This window comes from Lontra canadensis, unplaced genomic scaffold (assembly GCF_010015895.1).
Source record: "Lontra canadensis isolate GAN:19392208 unplaced genomic scaffold, GSC_riverotter_1.0 scaffold18, whole genome shotgun sequence".
Lineage (NCBI taxonomy): Eukaryota > Metazoa > Chordata > Mammalia > Carnivora > Mustelidae > Lontra > Lontra canadensis.
This window is the reverse complement of record NW_022631012.1, coordinates 7,980,622-8,006,881: the sequence shown is the minus strand read 5'-3', so window position 1 is coordinate 8,006,881 and position 26,260 is coordinate 7,980,622. Positions and strand designations below refer to the sequence as shown.

Genomic DNA, 26,260 nt, shown 5'->3' with positions numbered 1-26,260 from the left:
TATCTGGTTTCTGCTGGTACATGATTGGCATATCGGATTCAAGGGGGAAGAAACAAGAAGCTTTGCTTGGGTTTCTTGGTCTGAGTCACATTTTCTAATCTAGCTCAGTTTTACCATGGAGAAGCCCTGTATGTGGAGGAGTGACCACCACCTGCCCAGCGATGTGTAGAGCACCACGTGACTTCCATCCAGTTAGTGTTCTCTGTGGCCATACTCCCTTGAGGATACCACAAGCAGAGGCAGGGGAAATGGTAGGATCAGGGCACAAAACCTTACCCAAAGTCCTTAACACCGACAGGTATTAAGTTTTCTTTACAATAACATCAAATGGGGAGCTGACTTTGGAAACAAGCAAGTTAGTAACAGTTTTGAACCATAATGGTGCAGAAGCAATGAAAGAGCATCTGAAAATTTCCTGAATTTTCAGAAAGTAATTTGTACTGTAAAAGCTATTTAAACTACAGAGAAAGCACAGAGATCAGCAGTTTTTAAAGCAACTCCTGGGCTCTCAAAAGTTCCTAATTGGCATTTGTAAAAGATTCTATTAGCTTGAAAATATATGAACATATTGGTTTGACTACTACTACTTTAATAAAGACTATAATTTTTACTTAAACTATATAATTATATGGTAAAAATATTATGCTTTCCTTTGAAAAATCCATTTATTCAGGCCACATCTGGTGTCAAGAAACAGAAACCTATTCCATCTGAGTTAAAGTAAAAGTGTGATTTATTATAAAGATAATTATCCCAAGTAAATCCTAGAAGAAAGAATACACAGCCAGACTTTATGAAACTGGTGAACCTGACCAGCTCTGAAGACCTCTCTGAAGAACTGTGTGGCTCTTTCTAAGTCACTGCCTTTACCATGATCCAGACACCAACTTATTCAGCCATTTTTCTCAGTGCAAGTTGTTTGACACCATGAGAGAAATCTAAATGGTTCCCCTTGAGTAAGGTGTGTTCATTCTAGCCCAATCAGTTGAAACCAAGGTGGTGAGAACAGCTGAGCAAAGATGGCCGCTCTTGTCCGTGCCTTAGGCATCACCTCTGGGGGGAAGGAGGCTGTCTTAGAACCATGTACAGGCAAGGATGCATTGACTGACCATTGTATTTTAATGTAGTTAAAAAAAAAAGACAATTGACACCAAACTATATGAGAAAATAGGACAATAAGCAAACCTGTGAATGGATTCAGGTAACACAAAATGATTGAACTCACTTTTTTGTGTGTGCACTGTCACTGTTATTGTCTAGCATAACATTATCTAAGGTGGAAGCCAATCTTTTAAACTATTCTTGCCTAAATACAGGCATTCATGGGTCTTTCCATATGTACTACAACACCGAATATCTTTATGGTTGGTCTAATTTATTTGTTACTCTTCCACACGTTTGTTTTCAGAATCTGTAAAAGGAGAAGAATGAAAAGGTGTAACTATTTAAAAATCCATTAGTAACCTATGTTTTTACTAGATTTACATTTGCTCTCCTCTTTCTCCTGTTTCCTGGTTTCCTGCTTTCAATCTGATTCAGCTGAGGGAGTGTGTGTGAGAGGGTTTCTATCTATGAGGGACATCAAACCACAAGACTATCGTTAGATCTTTTACATAAAGCAAAACTGAATTCTGGCCTCCCTCCTGTCCTTAATCTATTTCCACATGAAGTGTTGTTTGGTTCCTTTGTTTCCCATTCTGAATCTTGTAGCTACATATTTCCATTTGTTCTCTTGGCCCTGCTTCTTGCCTATGTACCAATTCTAATTCCCCATAGTTAGCCCCACGCCAAAGCCCATTATTCTATACATTTTCAGAATGGAAGGTACCACGGATTTGTTCATTTTATTGGATATTCAGATAAGAGTGTTGGAGCCGTGAGTGAATATCCTAAATGGGCAATCCCGAAGAAGTCTGTATCAGCCTGATTTTCCAAATATACCATGACAACGAAGCTATAGACTTTGAAAATCTAGAGTTGCAGATATATCTGTTTCCATTTCCTTACTTATTCATTCTGAAGGAAGGATTCAGTTGCCATTGACATAGCCCTGGTTATAAATGTAGAAAGGGAGGTTCCAAAAATGTCAGCAAGCAAAGCTGGGGATGAGGGTTGGGGGGGAGTCTAATTATATCTGGGGGACATTTGATCTCTTCTACCCAATTCTATTAATAGAATAAGAAAGGACTAGTTGATGTTTTGTTTCCCCACCTACCATTTATGGCTTCCGGACCAAATGGCTTTTCAGAAGTGGGCCGAGGAGTCAAATCTACAAGATTCACTGCTGTAAATAGAGTAAGGGCAGAACAGAGATTTTAGGATCTAAAGTACATTGATTTTTGAAGTTAGTGTCATTTTCTCCTATCCTGTTCCTTCCACGCCAAGTTCTTCTGAATGTCTTGTTCTTGGGGAGCTGCAAGAAGCCCGATCACTTGTATATGGAGTTTTGAAAACTGGACTATGTTCATCTGATGACAACATTATTCTCTAAGACTGGACAACATGAGTCATGACATTAGCACTACAGAGATGGTTTGTGATTCAAGTGACTTAGTGTCTGACATAACCAGGATCTTTTTCTGTCATCTTTGATTAGATCAGAACACATTCTATCTTTATATTCTGAAACCAAAATAAGCTAAAACATACTGGATTTAGAATATAACTAACAACCATGAAATGTTCTAGGTCAGTGTTTTTCAAACTTTACTGACCATAACTCACAGTAAAGAAATGCATTTTACGGGAGCACCCGTGTGGCTTAGTTGATTAAGCATCTGCTCAGGTCATGATCCCAGGGTCCTGGGATTGAGACCCACATTGTGCTCCCTGCTCAGTGGGGAGTCTGCTTCTCCTTTTTGTTCTCCCTCTGTTCTCTCCTTCTCTCAAGTGAATAAATAAGATCTTTTTAAAAATGCATTTTACATTATAGTCCAGTATGTGCACTTGTGTGCTTACAATAAAACAGAAGAAGTCACATGAAATAGAACTTACCCTTTTCTTATTTTTTCTACTCATCTTTGTTTTTCTATTGTATTTTAGTGCATTGGGAAAAAAAATCAGGTCTTCTCACTTTTTTCTTATCACTTTTATTCCAGTTCAAGGAAAAAATGCCAGTTGCTAAACTGATTTCATCACCTACAATTTTTTTTCTTTTGCTTTAATAGGCTCCATAACCAGCATAGAGCCCAACATGGGTCTTGAATTCACAACCCTGAGATCAAGACCTGAGCTGAGATCAAAAGTGAGATGCTCAACTGAGCCGCCAGCCGCCCCACCCACAAAATTCTTTTTATGACCCACTGAGCCAAGTGTGGAAAGCACTATCAAGTGATATTTGAGTCTAATGCTCATTCAACATGCAGCCTCTCAAACAACCTGAAATCAGCCCCATTTTCTTTACTTTATTACCACTAATGTTCTTGAGTCTGTGTAAGATTATGTCTTAGTAGAGGGTCTAAGAATCTAACATTTTAACTAACTACATGGATTGTTCTGATGCTAAACTCTGGAATACATACTCTACTTGGCTCTTTTTCAACCATGCTAGAAAGATGCCAGTCACCTTGGTCATGACAGATCTGACAGTTTTTTCTCAGTTCTCTCACCAGGGCCTTGGAGCCCTCAGTTGAGTATTGCTCAATACCAGCTGGGCCAACTGGAACAACAGTGCAGCCACCCAGATACCTAGAGATACTGTCTGACTGGACCTCTTTAAATACCTATTTTGTCTGGGACTGAGCTCAACACAGTCCTCCAAGCAGTGATTTGGGTGACTCCATCATCCTCTAGGGGGCCAACGAGAAAGCAAGATTAGTTCTCTAAGCCTGATGGCATCCATTTCATGCTTGTCTCACAACCTACCAGCCATTTTGTTGAGCTCTCAAGCAACCAAACTGGATGACCTCCCCATGCTTCTTCCAGTCCTAGTCATCCTTTCAGGATCCTCTGTTCTATCCCAGCTACTCCATTTATTGTCTTCTCAATACAACTTTAGATTGCCTCATGTTCACACCTCTGGCCACCTGAAATGCCTCCTCTGCCATGTCTCCTCCTGGTGGGGCACATTTCACAGCTTTTATGACTCCTCCACCTGTGGGCTTCTTTTCCACTATGACATGAGTAATTCCTACTCATCCTTCCAGACTCAGCTCCCATGTCTCTTGTACTTGAAAGCCTTTCCTAACCTTGCTGTCCCTGTCAGGAGAGCCCCAGTGTGGTTCAGTTATACCTGGACCTCTCTCTACATATCACTTCTTTCTCAACAGGGTAGGGGTTTTGTTTGTTTGTTTGTTTTTAAAGATTTTATTTATTTATTTGACAGACAGAGATCACAGGTAGGCAGAGAGGCAGGCAGAGATAGAGGAAGGGAAGCAGGCTCCCCACCGAGCAGAGAGCCCAATGTGAGGCTCGATCCCAGGACCCTGGGATCAGGACCTGAGCCGAAGGCAGAGGCTTTAACCCACTTAGCCACCCAGGCGCCCCTGTTTGTTTGTTTTTAAAGATTTTATTTATTTGTCAGAGAGAATGAGAGACAGAGAGAGAGAGAGAGGCAGGCAGAGGAAGAAGCAGGCTTCCCACTGAGCAAGAAGCCCTATGTGGAGCTTGACCCCAGCTCCCTGGGATCATGACCCAAGCTGAAGCAGATGCTTAACTGACAGAGCCATCCAGCATACCTTTAAGGAAAAAAAAAAAAAAAAGATTTTACTTATTTATTTGAAAGAGTGAGGGAGAGAGAGAGTGAGTGAGCCAGCATGAGTAGGGGGAGGAGGAGGGGGAAGGGGAGGGGTAGAGCGAGAAGCAGACTCCCTGCTAAGCAGGGCTCCTGATGTGGGCTTGATCCAGGACCTTGGGATCATGACCTGAGCCAAAGGCAGATGCTTAACTGACTGAGCCACCCAGGCACCCCTAAACAGGGTAGTTTTTGCTTGGCTTTGCTGTTTCCTATGCTAGATGGTGAGCACCTTGAGAGCAAGAACAATATTTGATTTCCATTCATGTCCCTAGGACCTAGTGCTGTTTCTTTCTTTCTTTCTTTCCATTGTGCTAAAACATATAACATGAAATCTACCTTTTAAACATGTTTTTTCAGTGTATAGTACAATACATTGTACTGTATATGTATGTATACATTGTTGTACAATAGATCTCTAGAATATTTTCACCTTGTGTGACAGAACCAGTAGTTTCTGAATAAATAAATGATCACTTGATTACCTTTAGCCATCTTACGTCCCAACTAGATCTGAAGATATGACTAAGTCTTCTCCTTCATATATTACAAGGAACTCTCTTTTCCTTATGCATTTCTGTATGATTTATTATATATTCTCTTTCCTTTTGATCTGTCTTGCTTTGTTTTATTGAACTTTTTAATTCATTGTACATCCTGGCATTTACTTCTTCGTATTCTCAGGGCTCCTTTCTCCAGACATGTCTTGTGGTTATAATTCTGTCATTGTGTCCCTAATGTCTCTCACAGTGATCAGCATACAGAAAGTACTCAACGAATATCTGGTAATTTCCTTCAAGATTTTAATAGATTTTAAATATGACCTGGTTGTTTAATATAGGATGAGAGTGATAAAAGACTTAATTCCTAACTTGTGGCTAATAGATGGTCAAATTCCTTTCTTTGAAACTTAGTGTTAAGCTTTGGATTAAAAAGGACATTTTTTTTTTCAATTGATATACCTACCATCTGAGACTCTTTGATTTTCCTGGTCATTGTATGAGGTAGGTAAGGTGGTCTTTTCATAGCTTTTGGCTAAGTCAGTCTCTTAAAGTCAAGAAATTAAGTATTAAATTAATCAAAAAGATTAAACAAACCTCATGCATGAATCATCTCATTGATATGCTAATAAGCAGAGATATCCAAACTGTGCAAAATTCTGATAATTTTCAATGCTGATCTTGGAATCTCTGGAACAGTGCTTGGGCAAGGTCTGAAGTTGACAGAATCAAGATCAATCGATCTATCTAGCTAGCTAGCTAGCTATGTAGGTATCTATACCTTGACCTTTGTTAATGAAAATAGCATAAAATCAGGTTATTCTTTTTCATCAAACCCTCGATAATGCAAGTATTATGGAAAATTTAGGATTAACTACCAGTCAAAGGAGTCAAATTTAGACTGACTGCTTTATAGCCCATTCTCAGAAAAAGGAATTTGCAGCTCTCCTCTGCAAAAGCAGGAAGCCACACAGAGGGCTTCTAAACTCTGGGGATAAGAGAGTTCCAGTGAAAAACAACTGCTCTTCAGACTTCTGTGTCTGTGCCCTTGGATTCCATGCTGCTTTGGACTTTATTTCCTTTGGCCCATTCCCAGTGAGTCGACCACTAGGCAGAACAAGATCTGAATTCCCAAAGCCCATCCTCTGCCTTAAACATCTTTTCCTCGAGGTCTGGTCTCTCTGCCCTCTCCACACTGCCATATTTGACCTCACTTAAACCCTCTCTGGTCTGGACCAAGGTCAGTCTGCTGTCTCCAGGTTCTTTTTACCAGTTAATTCATTCTGCAGCAACTTTTTGATGGAGTGGAATCTGTAACATACTTGTTAAATATTTTCAATATTTAGAGATTAAAGAAAGATGATAGCACTTCCTTATGAGTTTAGGATTAGAGAAAGTGCCAGTGAGAAAAATAAGCTTATTAAAATGTATTTTTTTAAGTGATCTAAAAGTAAATGGAATGTTGTGGGTTGCATTGTGTTCCCAGAAAGATGTGCTGGAGTCCCAATCCCTGATACCTATGAATTTGACCTTATTTGGAAATAGGGTTTTCGCAGATTTAACCAAGTTATGATGGGGTTGTACTGGATTGCGATGACTGGTGTCCTTTTAAGGAGAAGAAACAAGACACACACAGAGAGAAGACCGGCACATGAAGACAGAGGCAGAGACTGGAGTGATGCAGCCATAGCCCAGGACACCAAACACTACCAGCACAAGAGGCAGGGAAGGGTGCTTCCCTAGAGCCATCTGAGAGACCATGTCCCTGCCAACACTTTGATTTAGGTCTGCTAGTCGCACCTGTTCACTAGAGAGTAAGTTTCTGTTGTTGAAGCTACCCAGCTGGTAGTCATTTGTTACAGCAGGGCTGGGACATGAATACATATGTTACACATACATTTATAGGGTCATTGTGTTTTTAAGAAGGGATTTCTTTAGCATTCTTATGAGATGTTTTATTTTGAAGGACACATTGAACTTGGCAGTTTATTTTGTCAGTAATTTCATTTAAAAGTGGTAAAACGTGGATTATAGTTATCAATATTCAATAGCAATTCAGTTTTAACATTTTTTTAAATTTTTAAAATATTTTATTTACGTATTTGAGGGAAACAAGATCTTAAGAGCGAGAGAGAGCACAACATCGGGCGGGGGGGAGAGGGAGAGGGAGAGGGAGAAGCTGTCTCCCTGTCAGAGGAAGCCTGACACGAATCCCAGTACACTGGGATCATGACATGAGCCAAAGGCAGATGCTTAATCGACTGAGCCACCCAAGTGCCCCAACAAATATTTTAATAGTCTTTTAGTAGCAGCTCAATAAAATATCACATTGAAAAGGTTACCTGATTGATAGGGCTGAAAATTGATCAAATCTCCAAGTGCAACAAGTTTTTCCTGTTGAAAAATTTTAGAATCAGAGAAGTAAATGACCACAATTGCTAACTTAATCTATCTTCAATAGAAAAACATTTTGGGTCTTGATTTTTAAGTAACCAACAAATATTTTTAACATGCCACACATTATATAATGTAATGAGTAGGGTCTTCTGTTGATTTCTTCAAGCTCCTATTGCCTCCTGATTGTTTTTAGGAAGAGGATATAAATTGAACCCACAGAAATTCAGTGTATGCCTTAGCCCAGAGGAATCAGTTTATGGTCATTATCAAAGTCATCACTCTTGTATCTATTTGGACATTACCTGAATGAGATCACTTGTCATTCTGGTCATTATTGGTTCACTGATTTCAATATCTTTGAGATCTGTAAGAACTACCCAAGCTCCATTCTCAAATTTTACAGGCATAGAAAAGACGATCCCTTCAGGAATACCGAACTGGCCTATAGTGAGCAAATAGAAAGCAAAGCAAAACAGAAGCGCTCAGAACAATAAACCCGTCATGTAAAGCATTGTAGAAAAGGACAGAGATGATACATGATTTTTACTGGTAATGGTGAACTAAATTTTTGAGAATTCCTTTCCCAGGAGGATTGAAACATTTAACCTAGAAATATTGCCTGAGCATCTCTCCCAGTTCGGACAACTCTCTCCTTTGTTACTCTCTGAAAGAAGAACTACTGTTCCCTCTCGTTACCTCTTCTGCCCCCTCTCATTTGGTTCAGACCCCCTGCCTCTACCTCGGAGGCTCATGCAGTCTTTCTCTTCCATTTTGTCTGGACTCCTTTTGTCTGCTCCCTATGGCCTTTCTTTTCCCCCTCAGTAGCCTAAGACCCCAAGACATTTGTCCACCTGGCCCTGTGTTCTTCTAGCCCACTGTTGCGGTCCCATAGCTACAGTGTGAGGCTGGGGTGGGAGAGAGAAGGGGTTGGGGAAGTTGATGATTTCCCAGCAGCTTCCAGGGCCCAGTTTGGATGTGTTCCAAATAAAAAGATGGACAATACTTACTACTAACTATGTAAAATTCAGATAAAGTTGCCCCCCACCGCCTTTTGTGCCTCAATCAAACAAGAAAATTATTCTTGCCGTTTTAGTCATCTAAAATGCTGTCAGTAGAACAAAAATGTGAAGATAATGAACAAACCAGGACCTAAAAGGCCTTTCCTTAAAGGGCTTCTGTGGTTCTCTGCTCACTCTCTTTTTTATCTATAAAGAGCCAACTTTATGGGTGGACAGCATATGACAGTATAACTACACGGTTTCAGGGAGACAGGGATTACCTGCACTTCACCTCCAATATTGCATTGTTTATTGGTAAACTACTACAGAGATTAATTAAACTGTTAGCAAATAAAGATAAGGTTTTAAATGCCTATTACACTAAAAAGGTAACATACTAATTTGATTCACCTTATTTATTAAAAGCACACCCATATACCTTACTGCAACTGAAACAAGATTTGCTGAGTGTCTAACTGTGAAGGAAGACCCAGCCAAAGCCCTGGCCCCAGGGTGTATGCACTCTAACGGAGGGGACTTACACAAGGAACCACACCACCAATAAGAGGGCTGGAATGTGCTCCCTGACAGAGGAACAAAGTGCTATTCATGTACAGAGGAGAGACAGATGACTTCTGACTTGGGGATTTGGAGAGATTTCCTTGATCTGCACCGTTAGCCCTAGAATAAAAGGCAGGATGGTGGTTCCACTAATAACATAAGGAACACAAGAGGTGGATTGAATTGGAGAGGAAAGACAATGAGTTTGGTTTGGTGTATGTCAGTCTGAGGTGACCACATGATGTTCAGGTGGCAGTGTGAAGAGACGCTGAGGCGGGAAGCTTTAGTGGTGAATGAGTTTACACAGGGAGAGAGTAAAACATACTGGAAGAGATGTTTTAGATGGAACCCAGAACCCAGAACATCATCTCTTCTCGCATTCCTGCGCTTCAAAAACAGTTGAAGTCCCCTGTAATAGTTTTTAGCAGATGAAAGCAGTGAGGCTGTAAAAATACCTCTCCAATGAAGACATACAAATGACTATCAGACACATGAAAAAATGTTCATCATCACTAGCCATCAGGGAGATTCAAATTAAAACCACATTGAGATACCACCTTACACCAGTTAGAATGGCCCAAATTAGCAAGACAGGAAACAACGTGTGTTGGAGGGGATGTGGAGAAAGGGGAACCCTCTTACACTGTTGGTGGGAATGCAAGTTGGTGCAGCCACTTTGGAGAACAGTGTGGAGATTCCTTAAGAAATTAAAAATAGAGCTTCCCTATGACCCTGCAATTGCATTACTGGGTATTTACCCCAAAGATACAGATGTAGTGAAAAGAAGAGCCATCTGTACCCCAATGTTTATAGCAGCAATGGCCACAGTCGCCAAACTGTGGAAAGAACCAAGATGCCCTTCAATGGATGAATGGATAAGGAAGATGTGATCCATATACACTATGGAGTATTATGCCTCCATCAGAAAGGATGAGTACCCAACTTTTGTAGCAACATGGACGGGACTGGAAGAGATTATGCTGAGTGACATAAGTCAAGCAGAGAGAGTCAATTATCATATGGTTTCACTTATTTGTGGAGCATAAGAAATAACATGGAGGACATGGGGAGATGGAGAGGAGAAGGGATTTGAGGGGAATTGGTGAGGGAGATGAACCATGAGAGACTATAGACTCTGAAAGACAATCTGAGGGTTTTGAAGGGGTGGGGAGCGGGAGGTTGGGGGAGCCTGGTGGTGGGTATTATGGAGGGTGCATACTGCATGTGCACATACAGCACTGGGTGTGGTGCATAAACAATGAATTCTGTTATACTGAAATTAAATTAAAAAAAAAAAACATATACAGCATTTGAAGCTGGAGAGCAAGCTTTCCATGTTCCCACTGGTGCCCAAAGGTCTGCATCCTGATGTGCCCTTCACATCCTGACCCCACACCTTAGCCACAGTGGTCCCTGGGGTATGTTCTTCCCACACTAGTCTGTCAGGTGTGTGAATGAATGAATACGTGAATATATAACTGTGGAAATCCAACAGCTTACAGACCAGGTAAGGCAGAAGGCGGGGACACAGAAGCAGGAGCGTAGGTATACACGGAGGTCTGAAAGTAATACCAGATAAAAACAAACCAACCAACCCAGATTTACCTTCACTTAGTACTCCTAAAGACACAATCTCCCCAGGTGGTGAGCCATGGTACCAGTATTTCAATGTAGTAGCTATACTGTGTGCAGCTAAGATGGCTCCAAATTGTTTTCCTGTGGCTGTCAGCTTTTTAAGAGTTTCTACATATTGTCTGTTTACCCACTCACTGTAAGGAAAGAAAGAAATGATTTTACGATGGAGGGAGGGATGGGAATGAAACAATGCTCCTTGGGTCAATGGATCTCAGTATAAGAAATCATCTCCATAAAAGAGAAATATGACTTCCTGTGCACCTTCCTTCTTCAAGCTTCTTCAATCCTGTAAAAGGTCAATCGAAAAGTAATGAAATATCACAGAAAGGAATCCTAAAGTGCCAAATGATAAACAAATGAAATATAGGAACACAGAAAAAGTAGTCAGACTGCAAGAACAGTTACTCTCATTACAAAGAATTTATTTTATGCAGATGTTATCTTGGAACCAGTGGTATCCTTTATCCTAAAGAAAATGATATCCTAACACATTGAATTATGCACACTGAGAACTGGGGAAATAACTAAGTCTTTGTTATCATCTAAAGTTCAAATTCAGGGAGTAGTCCAGCTGATAAAGGGCTGTTCCTACTAAGCCAGCGCCTACAGCTCCAGGAGACACTGCCTTTACCCAAAGGAAACAGGCACCAGGAGGGTGGGCTTGGGGGCACACCATTTCCGAGCATGGATGAAGTATCTCTGGCCTGAGGCAGGGGCAATGGAAAGGAAGTGTTACAGCTGGAAAGGGGCTGCAAAGCTTAGAAAGAGGCTTCAGAGCCGCTCCTTCCCTTCTCTCCTCCCCAGGCCTGTCATAAAGATAGTGCTGACTGCAGTGGGGGGAGGGTTCTTGGGGCTGTACCAAGCCATTTCATCTCCCTAACGACCCTGTAAGACTCAGACTATGAGACCATTTCTATTTTGCAGATGAAAAACCTGAGGCACAGAGAGGTTACATAACATCTCTAAAGTCACACAGCTAGGAAGTAGCTGCTTGAGAATCCCAACCCAGGCGGCTTGGTTCTAGAGATCGTGCTTTTTCCCAGTCCTCGGTCCTGCCTCTCCTGGGACAGAACGTCCTATGGCCAGGGCCCGCTCACTGTCTTAATTCCTTATTCTTGAAAATGTTTCCACCAATTTCAATTTGGATACATGTCTCTGTGTGTGTGTGTGTTAAATAAGACTCATTTTGCATATGCTTGCTTTAGAGATAAATTTAAAGGGCTATGTGAGCTACTTTAGGGATACTCTGAAATATGCAAATTCATAATTGCAAAATCAAATAAATTGGGCGTGGGGATTGGCCAGTTGTGATTCCGTGGAATTTTCTGTATCTTCAATAGAGCACGTAAACAAAGGTGAGTATGAACAATGCCGGTGTCACATCATTGTTGTACAAAGACTTCTAAGATGATTTAAAGAATTATAACAACCATTATATCCAACATTGTCAGTATACCTCACTTAAAAATATACCTTACCTATCAAAAACCAAGCTCAAAACAGGGCGTGAGTAGTTAGGAGGTCCCCAAATAGCACTCTCATATCTGTAAATCCTGGCTTTTCTCAGATCAATGTAGTTGTTTCCACTAATATTACCCCAAACTATCACGTTTTTGATGCCTGTGAAGAAAAAGAAATTTAAAATTAACATAATAATGCGCATGAATAGAAACAAATGGCCTGTACTCTATTTTTTATTTGTTTTAGGGTTGATCTTTTTGCTATAAAATGATCTACGTTTATGTTTCCCCCGAATGTACAAATGACATGGATGATTTCTTGGATCATCAGGGTTTGGCAATTCCTAATCATGCTCATGTGTAGACCATATAAGTGAGTTCAAGAAATACTGAAATGCTCCCTGGAAGACATTGCTACTGAAAATTATACCACTGGTATGGTCCTAATGTAAACACTCTGCTTAGAGTGTTTAGAACTTTTTATCTGCTTTGGTTCTGACAAAGAGTTCTTGATTCTAGACTGGAATAGAAATTTGGGCAAATCGCTTAACACCTGGATGGGTTTCATTTCCTTGCAGAAGGAAGACGTTATAATGAGAGGACCCCAGGAACATTCTAATCAATAAGTAATTGAATTAGATTCTGTGTGTGAGGCATTTTAAGTGGAAGGTTTAGAAGGAAACACATCACCCCAAACCCTTGCAGCATTCTGGGGGTGGAGGGGAGCAGGTAAGAAAGCAACTACTATACAAAGTGATATGTACTGTGAAGGAAAATAAGAGGATAGGGGTTAGACAGAAATAGGGATTAAAATCTCTATGATTCTAAAGTTGTGGATCTTCTAGGAATGTTGTAACTGAAGTGAAAATAAGTAATTTTATTGGTTTATTAACTTATTTGCTTAAAGACTCTCCAAAGTCTAACCACTTCCTACGGTGGAGATTAAATTCTCTACTGTTATGCATGTGGTAAGATTGCTGTGTGGTTTCAAGTAATGAAATATCCTTTCTGACTTGGCTTATCTAGGAGTTCACTTTTCTCAGACAATAACAAGTTGAGGTAGGCAGTAACACTGGTGGTTGCTCAGCAGCTCAAAGATGCTATTCTCTTGGCCTGCCCCTCATGGTCCTAAAACAGCTGCAGCAGCTCCAAGTATCACATTCTCACATGGTTGTGTTCAAAGGCAGGCAGTAGGGAAAAGAATTTTTCTTATCAGACTTCAGGCTCTATATAGCTCTGCTAGAGAAAATCATAGTGGACATCTGCTGTTTTTCCTCCTAACATTGCTTCCTACTGTTTTTCTTTAACAGCATCCCGGTTTTCCTTTAAATAACTACCCTTTCTCAATTTCAGTCCATATGGCTTGGGTGGGGCTGTCCTTACCCCTCAGGTCTATCAATAGGCATGAGTCCCAGATTCCAGACTCCTGGCCATGATGGTTGATTTGGAGATGGGAAAATGGCCCAAGCCTGGCCAATGAGATATTATTTTGCTACTTTTGTACACTCGAAAGAGCAAGCCCTCTTTCTCCAGGGGTAAGCTCAGCTATGAATGTATGAGTCTGGAAACACCAGTGGCCACTTTGCCACTTTGTACAGAGAGCCCGACTGAGAATCAAACCAATGCTGAGGAAAGTAGAACAGAGCAATAGATCGAGAGCGCAAGTCAGTCCTGACATCGTCAATGGAGCCTCAGCATCCACCTATGCCTGAAAAAAAGCCTCTCTCTGACTAGCCTCTTTGAGTGGACTTGCTGTCACTCGAAACCAACCCAATGCACATGGTCTGATGTCACACATAACAGGGTTACGTGTGAACAAAACTCAAGGGATATCCTGGAAAGATCTGTTACCTTCTTGGGATCTGGGCTCTTCCCTGACTCTCCTTGATGTCAAGGAGACATCACTGGTGTTAGTTCCCCTTGCTCAACTGGCGGTGTTGGCTATACTCTGCAGACCATTCCCATTGACTGCTGTCCCTCCAAAGTCTCTCTTTTCTTTACCCAACATTTCTCCATTTCTCTTTCTTCTGCTTCTCATATGCTTATTGGCTTTAGGTATAGGAGAACATACAATTTATGGCACCACCAGGCCCATATGAGAGCAGCTTTCTGGTTGAAAGGCCCCACCTTGTTTTAAATTTTGTAACACTGCCTCTTCTTGGCACTTTGATGTCATATCAGACATATCAGAAATCTTTTGTCATAAAGCAGTGTCTACATACCTGTATGTAAGGTTGGCACAGAGATAAAATGATTAGAAAAAAAACTTTTTTTTTTCCTACTGAAAAATTTTATAGTAATTTGGCTAGGGTAATCACTGGTCCTGGGGGTGAGGCACTGAAGATCTGTATGTGGGAATACCAGAAGAGATGGTTCTTGGGCCTCACTGCAAAGCGATGGGTGAAACAGTTCTTGCTATATAATGTGTTAGGGGCTCCCTGAAGCCCTTTATAGCCCTGAATTAGAGCATGCCAGGCTTACATTTCATTGTCTCCCCACTGCCTGCATTCTCAATGGGCTTTTTTGCACCTGCTCCATCTCAAGGCACCGACACCTAACATCTTTGTTGAAGATGATAAATGTTTTCCAATACAGCACTCCCCTTTTAAATACAATAATCCATTTTCTGATCTAGTCTCATCCTCATGAGGTTCTGATGTCTTCCAGTTCCAAGACTAATTGGGGGCAGAGGCTGATCAGGTAGCAGGACCCTGCAGACAAGTTTAATAACCTTGCAGATGTTACATGGGTGGGGAGTGGGGTGGGGTCACTTAAACACATCCCTGATGATTTTTTTAAACACGGATTACCTTAGTTGATTATTGTTATGAAAAATTGAAATATTAGGTTTCAAATTATAACATGAAAAATAGAAATCTTATTATAGTAAACACTTGTTTAATTTTTTAAATGATGGACAAAGTCAGCCTGTCAGGAAAAACTGTAAGAAAAAAATGTTTGCACCGCAGGCAAATCACACAGTAGGGAGTTCTTTGTATCTGCTTCATAATTTCTATTCCAAATATCTAGAATAATCCTAAGGGGCATGGTATTCTTCCTAGCAGATTTGAAATCACATTGTTGAAAAATAGAAACAGGGGACACCTAGGTGGCTCAGTGGGTTAAAGCCTCTGTCTTCGGCTGAGGTCATGATCCCAGGGTCCTGGAATCGAGCCCCACATTGGGCTCTCTGCTCAGCAGGAAGCCTGCTTCCCCATCTCTCTCTGCCTGCCTCTCTGCCTATTTGTGATCTCTGTCTGTCAAATAAATAAATATAATCTTAAAAAAAAATAGAATCAGAAACAGAAGATCACTCACACGAGGGGGTTGTTTTCAGTTTTCTGGCCAGTGCAGCTCTAGCTTGGCCTTCCACACCCAGCGCCACGGCGATGATGTTGTGGGCCACATTTGGGGCGTATCTCATAAGCAGAAATGTTTTAAGATTCACAAATGTTTTTCCTCCCACAATAACTCTGACGGAATCGTGAGCATTTTTCTGGATCAGGTATCCATAGAGCCTACACAGAGGAAGCCGGCTTCGGATGCAGTCTTCTAGACTGTATACCTCCCGGTCAGTGTTCTCATCCAGGAGAATGATCACGTGGGCCTGGCGGAAGGCGTCCTCCACTTGGGTGCAGATGGAGATACTCTGGAGCAAGGGGGCCACCAGGTCCCGTGTCTCTGTCACAATAACGTGGAGATCTTCTACTGCCTGCTTATTGTCAAGTAGATTCAGGCTAATTTCCGTGTGCATTCCAAATACTTCGCCACTTGTCAAGATGGGAATTAGGTTGTAGCAGACACGACCAGATGCACTAATAAAAATGCAAAGCCGGATTATGAACAGTTAAATCTTTTGTTCCTGCTAAGCCTTTATTCTTTTTTTTTTTTTAAGGTTTTATTTATTTGACAGAGAGAGAGAGAGAGAGAGATCGCAAGTAGGCAGAGAGGCAGGCAGAGAGAGAGGAGGAAGCAGGCTCCCTGCTGAGCAGAGAGCCCGATGCAGGGCTCAATCCCAGGACCCTGAGATCATGACCTGAGCCGAAGGCAGCGGCTCAACCCACTGAGCCACCCAGGCGCCCAGGTTCATCATTCTTAATTCTTTTCTGTATTGAACTATTTCATAACAAATAATTTCCCAAAGAAGCATTATGTTAGGATACATGCAGGTGTAGTAAGAAAGAACGGCAGTGTGTGAGAGACACAATGAGGGCTGGGGAGGGAGAGAGAGAGCAAGAAGAACAGCAAAGGACACCGAGAGAGAGGGAGTGCAGAGACAAAAGGTGTTAACGGAGGTGTGCCCAAGACTGAATGCGGTGAGAAGCAAGAGATAAGGAAAAGGAAGAAGGAGCAAAACTGAGGTGTAGTAATAAACCCTGACAGGTTTGCCTTCTGTTTTTTATAAGTTTTGATTGCTGAGGAGGTATCTGCTTCAAAGATGTCTATGTGTCATAAATGCACTGCCAGCCACACCACTATGGAGCTAGGGGTCCTCCCACTCTGAGGCTCCATTGTTTTAGAGATCTCTGATGTCAATAACCAGACAGCTGGACACCTGTTTTTTCTCTTTCCAAGCTGTAAGTTTCCACTCCTAAGTTTTAAATTCAGCAATTTAAAATTTTTGAGTGAGCCCACAAAACCTAAGTCCCCCACTCTCAACCCCAATAAAAGCAAAGCCCCAGGCCCACATGGGCTCACATGTTCTCTCTCTCTTTCTCTCTCTCTCTCTCTCTCCCCACCAGTGACTTCACTGTGTGGCTTCAGGGGTGCCATGTCATTTCCACGATGTATAGGTAACAAACCCCTTTTCCCCAGGTTGCCTGATGGTTATTGCTAAGGGGGTCTTGAAAACATAATAAGAGCCACGGGCTGGTCCAGCCACACATTGGTTACTGAGGCCAGCACACAACAGGAGGATAGCCCTAGCAAGTGGGAAAGAGTGGGAGGGCAGCAGGCAGTGCGACCAGAGTGGAGAGAGGAGAAAGAAAGTGAGGGAATGGGAGGGAAGGGTGGCATGGCTAAGAGTAAGAAGGCAAGCAGCAGACAGCATGAGAGACACAGAATGAGGGGACGAGAGCTAAGGACAGGGTTATTGACGTAATGACCTTTGCTATATAGTTGCTCTTAGATTTCATATGTGTGTGTATATACACATACCTATAATCTAAAACTTAAATATGAAGCTATATTGGGGGCTATATATGTAGATATTCGCATATCTATACAGGTACATGTCTATACATATGGATCTCAAACTTGAGATTCAGATGATCTTCCACCATGGATTGAATCCCTTATTATTGTCCTTTCTAAATAACACCCAGTCTCATGAATCCTGGAGTTTGACTGTCCCACCTGGTGATCCAAACCTGCAAAGGGTGGATGAGATCTTTCCTGGTTTCTTCCTCCAGTTCTTTTTCCTTATGTGTCTCCAGGTTCTCTTGAGCAATTAACTTCATCAGCTCAGTGGTCATGCTAGAGGTGACACCATAGTAAAGCTAAATATTAGGAAAGAAAATGTCAACACTGACAACGATTATAATGGAAAGTTCTTGTTTAAAGCTAGAACAGAATACAGAGAACACTAGAGGGTACTATGCTAAGCAAAACAAATCAATCAGAGAAAGACAATTATCATATGATCTCTCTGATATGAGGAATTTGAGAGGTGGGGTGGGAGGGTCATGAGGGTTAGGGAGGGAAAAAATGAAACAATATGGGGCCAGGGAGGGAGACAAACCATAAGAGACTCTTAATGTCAGGAAACAAACCGAGGGTTGCTGGGGTGTGGGGGGAAGGAGAGGGTGGCTGAGTTATGGACGTTGGGGAGGGTGTGTGCTATGGTGTGTGCTGTGAAGTGTGTAAGACTGATGATTCACAGACCTGTACCCCCTGAAGCAAATAATACATTATATGTTAATTTAAAAAATGAAAAAAAAATAAAGAGAACAGAGAGAATACTTTGGAAAGCAAGACATTTGAAGAAGACATGAGAGAATGGTAATGTTTTGAGCAGACAAACAAAATTAATCCATATACCTGGGCATATTCCAGGAATTCATTATATCCTCCTAAAAGCAACCCCTTTCCTCCACGATCCAACAGCTCTCTCCAAATGATGGGGGACTTTTTGTGACTCCATTTATTCTTTTCACACAGATCTTTTAACCACTCCTATTGAATGATATTTCAAGAGAAGTCATCCATTGAATCTGTCTCAGAATTTGGTTCCATACTGCAGAATTCAAACACAAACTACCTTGCTTTTTCCCCCCACCACTGAATATACATAATAAAATTTAGATATCTTTACACTATAAAATATAAATAGAGAAATTAGTGGTGAGTGAAATAACTAATTAATCAATTACGAAAGACTTCTTCAAATTTGTTGACCAAGTAAAGGTACTTAAAGTTGCTCTCTTTGCCGAGGAGACCGGGAATGCAAGTGGTTAGCTTAAAAGAGAAGCCAAGTCTTCCAAGTTATCTGATTAAAAAAAAATTCAACTGGTTCTTCCATGTGAGATATTTCCAGTCTTAGGGCCACCTAAATTTGATATTACTGTTTAAATATGTGGGTATGAATTAATGAGTTAAAATTTATCTCTGGATTTATAATAGTATTCATTAGAGAAAGTTTAAATCATTAATATTTGGTTTGTGTAGACCAGGCCTTCCAATGACAAGATCTGAGTAGAGACAGAGAGCAACATTCTTGTGAGTAAAGTACATGACAACATTCTTGTCATTGGAGGCATGGATAATGAGGCTACCTTACACATAAAATCTTAGAAACTAATTTCTCTTGATGATGTTGAAGATCTCTCTTCTGCTTTTATCTTCCTTTAAAGCAAATAATGCTGCTGTGAGGATTCCCCACGGTTCCCCTAATCATTACATAGCCTGACCAGTGAAGTGCTGGGCCTCTGGAGGAAAGGGACTCTGCCCCAAAGGACCTTCAGCATGAAGTGGGGGCATGTTGACATCTTGGTAAGACTGGGGAAATAAGTACGGGACTGGACTCTGAAGGTGCCGAATCAAGAGTTGAATATAAAGTTGGACAAAGGAGAATTTATCAATGTAAATCACTCTTCCACAACCCAAGGCTGCACATCCCGGCAAGAGCTCAGAAGACAGTGGTAACACATTGCTAGGATGGCTCTCCAGAGCTTGGACAAAGTGATGGTTCATGTTAAATGAAACAGAAATGCCAGAACACCACAGAAGATAATGCGAGAAGGAATCAGAAAGCTTAGAAAAATAGGCATGCTGGAGTGGATATGCTACTATGGAAGATTAGAAACCTACTAGTCCATTATGTTCTCCAGAAGGGCCTGAAGGATGACCGCATTCATCAAAATGATAAAGACTGCTGTCCATCCTAGGACAGAGCTATTGAGGAACATGCTATTATAGAGCTGGACTCCCCAGCGGAATCAAGGAGGATAGAATCCTGAAATAAAAGAGGCTGGGGGCAGTGCCCACCAGAGGACATCTATTGTGATAAAAGCCGAGGAAAATCCAGCAGATAAAGTCACTTTGCTAAGGCACAATGGGCTCACAAAAGAGACAGAGGTTATGCCACAGCCCTAGAGAACAAGCCACCACTCACCAAAGCTGATTGAGCCACTGTTGCAGCTAAGTGTCCAATGTGCTGGCAACAGAGACCAACACTGACTCCCTGATAATGGCACTATCCCTCAAAGACACTAACCAGCCTCTTAGTGGCAAGCTGATTGCATTTCACCCCTTCCATCCTAGAAAGGGCAGTGACTCATCTTGACTGGAATCAACATAGATCCTGGGCAAAGAACTACTTTTTATGCTTATAGGGTTTGACTAGCACCCTGCCCAAGAGCTTACAAAATGTTCAACCTAGCAACATGGGATTCTGTATAACATCACTTTGAACCACTTTGAAGTAAAGCATGTGTGGGATTGGGCATGTAACCATGGGATGCACTGGCCCTATCATATATTACATCACCTTGTGGCCTGAGAGAGGGATAGGACTGTCCACTGAAGGTGCTTAGAGGTTGCTACCTTATAAGCATAAAGCCCTGTCTTTCGGGATGCAATATACACCATGATTCAGTATAGTGCTTTCTCCACTAGGTGAAACACATGAATCCAGGAACTGAGGGATGGAATTAAGAGTGATCCTGCTTACTATCACTCCCAGTGACCCACTTGGAGAATTTGTGCTTCCCCAAGCCCACTTAACTCTAGCTTCTATGGATCTGGAGGTTTTAAATTCCAGAGGTGCAAGGGTATTTCTATCAGGAAGAGTTCCTTCCATTAAACGCTAAGCTATGGCTACCGTTTGGTCACTTTGAGCTCCTACACCAAGAGATAATAGTCAAGGAAAGGAGTTAGCATCTTGGAAGGAGTACTTGGCCCTGCTGATCAGGGACATGTGGGCAGGCATCTGGGTGAGCCACTGGGGCATCCTTTGTACTGCCTTGCTCAATTTCGACAGCAAGTGTACACTTGCTGCAGTCACATCCAATCACATCCTGGGAAACTAGGACTCAGACCCCTGAAGATACAGGGGTACCTATACCTAGACCAGCAGAGGGGGAGGGGGATTGACACTAGATCATAGATAAGAACAGTGATGAGTGTCAGTTACAGCCCTAAAATGATATGCAGTAGAGACTATGGTTCCTTTCACTGACTATCCTCTTGTCAAGTTTCCCCAGGGAAAGACGCCAACCAGAACCTCAGAAGAGCTGTTCCCAGATGGTGTGAACTTATATGGAGCTTGTAGATCCAAAAGACACAACAACTGGTGAGCTGTAGCAGATCCTGTCATATGTCATTCAGATTCCCCCTTTATGACTGAGACACTCATTCCCTGGGTCACATGACGGCTCAGTGCTGAGTCTCTCTCCAGGAAATGACCTCAGAGAGGTTCCCTGACCTAGTGTTAAGTCCCTTGCCCAGAAGCAGCATCCAAGGACTGTTAGTTGTGTCAGTACAAAAGCCCTGCTCCCTTGTCTGTATTTGAGGTATCTGTGGAGGGCCACCCCAGCTTCACAGCACCACAGTGGTTCAACCTCTCCCACTGTACAGCTCTGCTGTCCTCATTCCTTCCCAGGGCATTGTTCCCAAGGGTACTCGCCCCCCGCCCCCATAAAGGAAACTCCTTCCCCCAAATCTCTGTCTGTTTGTGGGGAAACACAGTCCCAAAGAAGGGTATTTCAAATAAGCAAGTGCTTCATGTCAGAAATCAAATGGAGAATGAAATGTTAAAAAGGATAATATAGATTACCTGGATTCTTGGGAGAAAAAAACAGCTAAATTTATTCTGATTGGTTAGGGCCTCATTTGTTTTACCAGGTGTGAGGAAAAAAACACATAACGTTCTGAGACTGCTAAGTAAGAATTAATTTTATTATTGTTAAAATATCAGTCGAACATGAACATCCATCATTGGAGGTCCACCTGATACACTGGCTAATATCTCATTAAATCAAAACACATTTTTGTAGAGGGTGTGAGTTTAACAAACAACAAAGGCTTCTTACCTCCCAGACCTGAGGATGCTGTGTAATTTTATGTACCCGAAAATCAGGAAGATTCTTTTGTAAGTAGTCTGCTAGGAGTTCTGCTTTAGCATAGTATGGGCATTCTGCTCTACCTAAAAGAGTTCAAATTTGCAACATTTTCTTATATCACACAGAAACCATCATGTAGTTGTATTTGTCAAAGAATTATAGAACTAATCATATAGTTATGATACATTTTATAACATAGAATTATAGTATAAACTGCCACCATATAAACTTCTGATTTTTATAACAGTAGTAAAAATAAAATATCTCATAGGAGGTCAAAATCTTAAGTAATAAAATGTGGAAAGAAGAAAAGGCTATTGGATATTTACTCTCCTCCAGTAGTATGCTAGACCTCACATTCTCTAAGGGGCTGCCGTGCTACTAACTAAGCATGAACTATGAATAATGACCTACTCATTAGTAGCCACTAAAAGGCAAAGGGTGAAGTGAGGAGTGGTGGTAAAATCACATGTAGATTTGATATGTGTTGTGGGGAGTGGTACTGCGGGGGCGGGGAAGAGAAGCTGAGGGAGAGAAAAAAGTCTGGGATAACTCCTAATTTCTGGCTTGGGTAGATGATCCTGCACTTACTGGACAGAAGCCACGGGTAAGACGTTTAATTACAGACAAGTGCAGCTGGAGGTGTGTGCAGTCTATCTAAGTGGATATGATCAGCAGGTACCTAGAAGTTTGAAGTGCAGGCCCCATGCAAGGGCCTCAGAGACATATTTTGCAGCCATCAACACACAGGAAGATAAAGCCACCAGAGTAGATGGATTGGATATCTGATGGGAGTAGGGGGGACAGAACCCTTCTGCAACAGTCTTCCCCAGTTACTCCCAGTCATGAGTTCTTCCACTTCATAGCGACTTCTAAATCATCAGCCCTCTCAACCACTCCCCGTCTGTTGGCCTCCCTGTTCAGTTCAAATCCATGGTTCATGAATTCAAACCACACTCTGGCTCATGTTTTAAATTATCCTGCCCCACTATGTTTCTGGCAAATCAGCTTGGTAAAAGCCTCTCGCCCTGGATGAACACAGTTACCTGCCCTTTCTGTTTCTAGGCACCCCTGGAGAAACATGGTAGAAGCAAGCAGAGAGGTGCCATTATGAATTCATGGTCACCAGCCTCAACTGGCCTTCAACTCTGCCTGGAGATCCTTCTGTTTTCCTATCAGCACTCTCTTCTGTTCTCCACAATTTCCATTCCAAACGTGGCCCGCTTCTTGCAAACCTCTTCCTTCTCTCCGTTTTCCCACACTGTCGGAAGAGATAAACTTGCTTTCTGTTTTATAAAACCAAAACCAAATCAGGGATGTCTGGGTGGCTCAGTGGTTTAAGCGTCTGCCTTCGGCTTAGGTCATGACACCAGGGTTCTGGGATCAAGTTCTGCATTGGGCTCGTTGCTAAGTGGGGAGCCTGCTTCTCCCCTGCCTGCTGCTCTCCTTGCTTGTGCTCTCTTCCTCTCTCTAACATAATAAATAAATAAAAATCTTTAAAAAAAGAGTGATCTAAAAACAAAACCAAGTCATACAAAATGTCATCATTTGGGGAATCCCCTAACTTCCTGCTATCATACCTTCAAGCCTTTCTGCATCTGGACTCATCCTTTCCTTCTTTCTCCTATTCATGGAAGGCAGCTTCTACTTCCTGTTCAGCTCTAACCTCATCACATAGGCACTAAACACCACCCTCTTCCTCCCTCAGAACTGCCGCCAACTCTGCTTAATTGATTAACATCTCTTTTACCATCTTATCCCTATTCTTTTTTTTAAGATTTATTTATTTGTTTGTTTGACAGAGAGCTAGAGATCACAAGTAGGCAGAGAGGCAGGCAGAGAGAGAGGGGGAAGCAGGCTCCCTGCTGAGCAGTGAGCCCCATGAGGGGCTCGATCCCAGTACCTGAGATCACGACCTGAGCCGAAGGCAGAAGCTTAACCCACTGAGCCACTCAGGTACCCCCATCTTATCCCTATTCTTAATGGTCCTTTCCCTTCCTATTTAATACAGTCAAGTTACATTTATATTTTTCCTGTCTTAAGAAACATAAAGTGTATGTCCCTCTCTAGCTATTGTGTTCCACCTGTCTTCTTCTATTAAAACTTCTTGAGAAATTTCTCTGCACTCGCCATCCCCAGTTCTCAATTTCCATTTACTTCCCATCCCCCTGCAACCTGGCTTTCACCACAGTTCTCTAGAGGCTTATCGAGGACCTCCCTGTCACTCCATTCAATGGATACATTTTGACCCTTGTAGACATTTTCTTGTTAGCATTTGCCTTCTTCCACCTTTCTGAAACACCCACTATGTAGGGTTCATTCTTCAGGTTTTCATCCTACTTTTCTGGTCATTCTCACTATACTTTGTAGGTTCTTATTCTTTTATCGATCCACTAAGAGGTTAGCATTCCTCAAAGAATCTGCATACGCCCTGCATTCTTCCTGGCTGATCTCCATTTCCTGGGTTCAAGTAGCAATCTGCACAGCCAGTTTTGAGCTATCACCTTATTTAGATGTTTATACCTTCCTGTATTTCTCCATCTCCCTCTCAATGTCTCATAGGCCTCAGCATATCTAGGGTAGATTTTGCCACGGCTCCCCCACTAAATTTGTTCCTTCTCTTATGTTCTTTATGTTCAGTTATTTAAGAGAATTCGGAATATCCAGAGTATTAAGCCTACTTTTCCACTTTATTTTTTTTAATGACTCATCAGCCCATTTTCCCAAACCACTGATTGGAAATAATTTTAATTCTTTCTTTTCCCTTGCCTTCCTTCACCCAATCAGACATTTAGTTCTATGAATTCAGCCTCCCTAGTATCTCTCCAGTCCACTCAATTCCTTCCATTTTCATTGCCTACCATCCCAGGCCAGGACACCACTATCTCCTTTCTGGACTATTGCAACTAACTGGGGTCTTGGCATCTAATCTTTGTCTTTCCATAGAGAACACCATTCAAATAAAATGCAAATTTGATTATGTCCTCTCCTTCCAAAAAAAGCCTTCTATGTACTTTGGATGAAGTTTGGAACACTGAACATGGCTCATAAGAATCTATATCTAATTCTGGCTTCAGCCTATGATACTCTCTTTCTTGTACCCTTTGCTACAATCCTACTAAATCTATTTCCACTTTCTAGCTTTCCTCATTCCAACCCCAGTCCCTGCCACCTATCTGTTAATCACTCTCTTCTTCCCTACCTCCTTTCCAGTAGGTAACTCTGCTTGAAGATTACTCTTAAAAAACCACTCCCTCTGGGAAGGCTTTGCCTGACTAAAGGCCCCTGCTACTGCTCCTATAGAAACCTCTGCCGCTGGCCCCCACACAACGTTCTTTGTATGTATCTGTATCGCTGCCTTCCCAACATATAGTCAGTCAGGGCTCAAAAATGTTCTTCTGAATGAATAAAGATGCAAAGGAAATAGATTTCTAGGCAGAAGGGAGATGTCAATTGTGTTAATGCATCAGAAAGTTCCAGTAAGGACCAGACAGCTTCTGCAAAAGTCATTGGTGACTCTGGTGAAGGCCATTTCTGACAGGAGGCAGAAGTAGAAGCCAGATTCAGTGGAAGAAGGACCTGAAGATACGAAAGCAGTCTACTCTTTCAGGAAACTTGCTGAGAAGGGACGAAGGTACAATAGCCTGTTGTTTTTACTAAGACCCTTTAGTGGTTTTCGGGATGCCAGTGACATTTTCCATCCTTTTCCTCCACTTGCTGACAAAGATGGGCTTCCTAAAATGCAAACCCAATAAAGATATTCTCTTGCTTAAAGAATTTTTAAGACTCGTCATTGCTTTCAGTTAAAACACCTCCGTTTGGTGCACTTCAAGTGCAAGGATCTGGCTGCTTCTCCCACTCTGTCCCTAGATCCAGTCACTTCCTCCATATCTAGTTCCTCCATTAGGCTATGAGACTTATAGCCTCTGTGCCTTTCTCTGGAATGGTCTCCCCATCCCAAACCTTCAAAAATCAGCTCCCGAAACACCTCTCAGAGCCCTGTGCACATCTGCCTCATTTCATTAATTACAGTGAATCAAAATTACTTGTTTACATGCTTCTGTACTCCGTGAGACTGAAAGTTCCTCGAGGGCCCGGGTATATCTTTCCCCGCACTGTGTCCCCAGTGTCTGGGAGTGCTTTGCCCAGGACTCTGCCCAATAAACATCTTTAAATAAATGCATAAGAAGCCTGGGGTGGTCCATATAGAGGTTGGAGTTGCAAAACAAAAGGCAGTTAAGAAGATCACTGCCCAGAGACCACAGGGGGTGAGTAGTTGTCGATGTTTTGAGCGAACCACGGGCGGACGTGGGGACCACTCACCCGCAAGCACGAATTTGGCCATTTTAAATCCACGACCCGCGGGCCATGACCGCGGCTTGGCGGTTTCCTGGCAACCACGGCGTGGCGCAGGCGC

The 26,260-nt window shown here is 42.0% G+C and overlaps 1 protein-coding gene across 1 annotated transcript; it reads right to left on the bottom strand.

Moving 5' to 3' along the window:
• Window positions 1-1,093: 1,093 nt before the first annotated feature.
• MDH1B (malate dehydrogenase 1B) lies at window positions 1,094-26,198 on the bottom strand. The gene is made up of 11 exons (XM_032859974.1): window positions 26,167-26,198; window positions 21,814-21,926; window positions 18,323-18,457; window positions 17,639-17,781; window positions 15,602-16,098; window positions 12,302-12,443; window positions 10,794-10,957; window positions 7,932-8,071; window positions 7,575-7,626; window positions 2,216-2,284; window positions 1,094-1,411 (listed from the first exon to the last, which is right to left on the bottom strand). The coding sequence occupies exons 1-11, from the start codon at window positions 26,186-26,188 to the stop codon at window positions 1,383-1,385; spliced, it is 1,506 nt and encodes a 501-aa protein (XP_032715865.1). The 5' UTR covers window positions 26,189-26,198; the 3' UTR covers window positions 1,094-1,382.
• Window positions 26,199-26,260: the final 62 nt, after the last annotated feature.